Genomic DNA, 4,586 nt, shown 5'->3' with positions numbered 1-4,586 from the left:
TTTTTTTTTTTTTTTTTTTTTTTAACCATGAAAGGATGTTGGGAATATAGCAAGTGCTCTTTCTTGATGTGATGTCTTACATTGATTTAATGGTCTCTAAATTTCTTTCCTTGTAATGTCTTTATACGGATTTGGTATCAGAGTAATCTTGGACTCAGAATGAGTTAGGAAGTGTTCTTTCCTATTTTGTTTTTTGGAAGAGTTTGAGAAAGATTGATGCTAATTCTTTAAGTGTTAGCAGAATTCACAATGATGCCATCTGGTGGTGGACTTGCGTTGGGAGGTTTGTGATTTCTGAATCAGTCTTTCTACTTGTCACTTGTCATAGGTCTGTTTAGATTTTCTATTTCTTCTTAAGTCAGTTTTGGTAATTTGGGTTTTTCTGGTAATCTGTCCATCATCTCATCTAGCTTATCTAATTTGTTGGCACACAGTTGTTTATAGCATTATTTTATAATCTTTTTTTATTTTTGAAAGATTGGTAGTAATGCTCAAAATATCATTTCTGATTTTAGCTGTTTTTTTCTCATCTTTCTTGTTTAGTGTAGGAAAATGTGTAATAGTTTTGTTGATATTTAAAAAGCTTTTCGTTTCATTGATCTTGGTTTTTCTACTTTGTTTTCTTTATCTCTGCTCTACTCTTGCTTTGTCCTTCCTTTTGCTAGATTTGCTCTTTTTTTAGCTCTTTAAGGTATGCAGTTCAGTTTTTTTCTCTCACCACTGAGAAGTGAACTTAGGGCATTCACACTGAGCCACATCCACTCATTAGGTCACTGGCCTAGAGCTTGCCATCCTTCTGTCTCAATCTCTCAGAGAGATCTGGGATTACAGGCGTGCACCACCATGCCCAGCTTTGGTTATCTTTTTCTTTCTCTGTGTTTTTTTGTTTTTGTTTTTGTCTTTTTTTGTGTGCGTGTGCTGGAGATTTATCTGAGGATATCATTCATGTTAAGTATGTGCTGTGCTGCTGAGCTATAGCCTCTAGTCTTTCTTAAATGTAGATGTTTACTACTATAAATTTACCTCTTAGTGCTGCTTTTGCTGCACACCATAGTTGTAATCTGAGTTTCCACTTTCATAAGTCTCAAAATGTTTTCTGATTTTCCTTGTGATTGTTTTGGATACATGGATTAATAGTGTGTTTAATTTCTGTTCCATTAGATTGTGTTGAAGAAGATGCTTTGTATGATTTTAGTCCTTTTAAATTTATTGAGACTTGTTTTGGTGGTCAAACTTATGCCCTATGTGGAGAATGTGCATGTGCACTTTAGGAAAATTCTCAGGTATATTCTGCTATTCTTGGGTTAGTGTTCTGTGCATCTATTAAGTCTGGTGTGTTTTAGTCTCCTGTGTCCTTATTGATTATCTCCATTATTGAAAATGAAGTATTGAAGTCTCCAGTTATTAGTGGAACTGCCTATCTCTGTCTTCAAACACGTTGATGTTTGTTTTATATATCTTTGTATTCTGTTTGGTGGCTACGTATTAATACTTGTTAATCTTGATGAGTTGACTCTTAACAATGTATGTATCTCTTTAGTTTTTTTCTTTTAAAGCCTAATTTGTCTGATAGTAACATTGCCACCAGCTTGCTTTCTTTTCTTTCCTTTCTTTCTTTCTTTCTTTCTGTACTGGGGATCGAACTCAGGATCTTGTGTTTGTAAGGCAGGTATGGTGCTGCTGAGCTAAATCCCCAGCCACATGGATGTATATTTTTTTGAGATATATTTTTAAAAAGTCTTAGTGCTCAACCTATTTATGTCTCTGGATCAAAAGCAATTTTCTTGTAAATAGCATAGACATAATTGGGTCATGTCTCACCATCTGCTTTTTAAATAAAGTTTTATTGGAGCACAGACACACCCATGTGCTTGTATGTTGTTATGGCTGTTTTTATGCTGCGGAATTTTCATATGGCAGAGTTAAGTCATTGCAATAGAGACTGTATACTAGCAAAGCTTAAGACAGTTTCCTATGATTCTTCACAGGAAAAAAGTTTGCTGGCCCCAGGTCTTTTTCAGTTGCCCTGGCTATAGTTAACTGTTAATGGCCTTGCACAGCAGTAGTCTGGTGAAATTTGTCGTGGGTAGCCTATTTTGTGTCTCCTGAAGCTGATGGATTGGACAGTTCTGATGTCAGATGGGTATCCCAGGGGCCTTGTCTGTCTGCCCCTGAAGCTAGTGTTAGAGAGAGACAAGGCAACTGAGAAGATTGTCCTTCCATGGTGGTTTCAGCCAGAAGGTGGCCAGCTGCCTTGGTCTGCTGGGACTGAGGTAGGTTTCAGAACATGGATTTTAGTTTTAAAATCTGGAAAGCCTAGGCAGACTAGGACAGCTGCTCATCTAGTGGGCTTTTGAGTCTCACCTGTGTCCCTCCATCCCAGTTCCATTCAGGGAAACCCCCAGCTATGCGAAGCGGCGGCGCCTGGCTGGCCCCAGTGGCTTGGCATCCCCTCGGCCTCTGCAGCGCTCAGCCAGTGATATCAACCTGAAGGGTGAGGCACAGCCAGCAGCTTCTCCTGGGCCCTCGCTTCGAAGTCTTCCCCACCAGTTGTTGCTCCAGCGGCTGCAGGAAGAGAAGGATCGTGACCGGGATGGTGACCAGGAGAATGCTGGTGGCCCTTCAGCAGGCAGGGGAAGCCAGAGCAAGATCAGGTAAGAGGGGCTGTGAGGCTCCTAGAGTCTGGGGGTGCACCCTGGCCGGCAGGGAAAGGTGTGCTGGCCCGAACCAGGCCTGGGATGGGCCTCCCTTGTGAAGTAGGGAGGAGACTCAAGGTTGGGCAGGTCTACCCATGCTGGCCTCTGGTGGGCGCTGGACATGCTCTGAGGGCAGGTGTTTGAGGGAACCTTTTGGGCAGAGAAGGTGTGGTCTGGAATGTGGTTAGAAAGTCCTCTGCAGCTCCAGGTCTTGGGAGGATGGGGGTGTGTCAGGAAAGCCTCTCCACGAGGGGTTAAAACCTATTGGTGACACCCAAACACCCCCGGCCCCAGCCCTGTATACCTATAGGATTTGTCACCCCCCAACCCTGAGTGCTGGGACCCTAAGAAACCAGGGACATTTGAGGGACTTGGCATCACTAGAACTTAAGAGTAGGAGGTGTGGCCTGGAGCCCACTGGCCTTGGCAGGCTATGGAGTGAGGCTGGGTTGGCCCTGGCTCTCAGATGGCCACTATGCTGGCTCCTTATTAAAGGGGAGCTAACCCCACCCAAGCATTTCCTGGGGGAGGCTCTTGGTATCTGAATGTTTGTCTGCTGGGCTCCTGGTATGCAATACAGGAGGTGCTGGTGGTGGTACCTGCTCCCTGGTCCTTGAGGGCAGGAGCTGTCATCTTGCTTTCTCCTGCTCAAAGTCAGGCACATAGAGGAGTTGGGAGGCACCATCAGGTGAAGGTGTTACATAAACAGTGTGTTGTTTTGCAATGGCAGTTGCTTCTAAAGTCCTATCACTCACTGTGACATTGGGCTGGGCAGGTCATCTCTGTTGCCCTCGATGACTCTTGAGGCTGTGCTTTGTAAACACCATGTTACAGATGGGGCCCTGTTACCCAGACTGGGTCAGAGACCTGTCCAGACACAGAGCCAGGTCGGCTCACCTGGGCTTAGGTGTTGGGGCTTGTGAAAGGCTGCTTTTCTACCGCTGCCCCCTGCTCTGTGCTATCTTCAGCATCTGTGTCTGCTTATCCTTGCTGGTCTCCCAGCTGTCTGCCCTGCCTCAAGCTGAAGTTCTTGGAAGCATTTGCCTCTTGAGTTTTCTAAGGGTTGAGTGGCCCTATGGCTGAAAGAACACATCCTTGGTTGTTGCCATTTATCGACAGGGTGCTCCTGAGTCAGAGCGTGTGGTGCACAGGTCCTTGCATTTGTCTGAATGTTTGTGTCCCGTGAGCTGAGCAGACAGAAAGCAAAGACCTGCGGTGTCAGGGGCGTACGTTCATCTGTTCCACAGGGATGTCATAACTCTTTTCCCACAATTTTAGGTGCCTGGTAGGCCAGATGTGGGTGATGGTAATCCCAGGACGTGGACAGCTCGACCTAGGGCAAAGCAGAAGTTAGGGGGACAGTGTCCCGTGCTAGGGGGTTGCCCTGCGAGTGACGGGGGTCACAAGTGGTCGGAGGACAGAGCATGGCCTTTGTGCATGGTGTGAGGCAGAGAGGCTCACTGGTGCCCCCTGTTGTCTGAGCCTGGCGTGGCTCCTCCAGAGTCTGTTATCTAATACTTGGTGGAATGGCCAGGATTGGAGTAGTTTAGTTTTGGGCAACAACTTGGTGAAGGGCCTAGAGCAGGGAGAGGGAAGGAGCCCACCCAGGTGACTGGAACGTGGCAAACTCTGTGTCCCAGAAACCCGGGTGCTGAGCGTGGGAATTTAGCCTGCCTGGGTACTAAGGAGGCAGCGCATGGCCAGTCGGAACAGGGGTCGGCATGGGCAGGGGAAAGGGCATGGGCAGCAGGAGCAGGTGTCCAGGGCGAGGAGACAGAGGCCTGGAGGGAGGGGACGGGTATCACATTCACCCTGCGGGCCGGCATGTGCGTGGAACCTTGCCGCACCCCATGTCTCCTGAGCGCCCCCATCCTACCCGGCCCTCCGCCC

General features: G+C 46.8%; 1 protein-coding gene across 1 annotated transcript in view; it reads left to right on the top strand.

The window, feature by feature from the left end:
• The window catches only part of Shank3 (SH3 and multiple ankyrin repeat domains 3), a gene marked incomplete at its 5' end in the record, with an annotated part of 51,122 nt that overhangs the window by 16,144 nt on the left and 30,392 nt on the right, over nt 1-4,586 (top strand). The window contains 2 exons of the mRNA XM_019208939.1: nt 2,384-2,654; nt 3,975-4,002. Coding sequence (XP_019064484.1) covers nt 2,384-2,654; nt 3,975-4,002 — 299 coding nt within the window. The remainder of the gene's footprint in view (nt 1-2,383; nt 2,655-3,974; nt 4,003-4,586) is intronic.

This window comes from Fukomys damarensis, unplaced genomic scaffold (genome assembly GCF_012274545.1).
Source record: "Fukomys damarensis isolate Sample0158 unplaced genomic scaffold, DMR_v1.0_HiC HiC_scaffold_19, whole genome shotgun sequence".
In the NCBI taxonomy this organism is placed as follows: Eukaryota; Metazoa; Chordata; class Mammalia; order Rodentia; family Bathyergidae; genus Fukomys; species Fukomys damarensis.
This window is presented reverse-complemented; position numbering and strand designations above follow the sequence as displayed.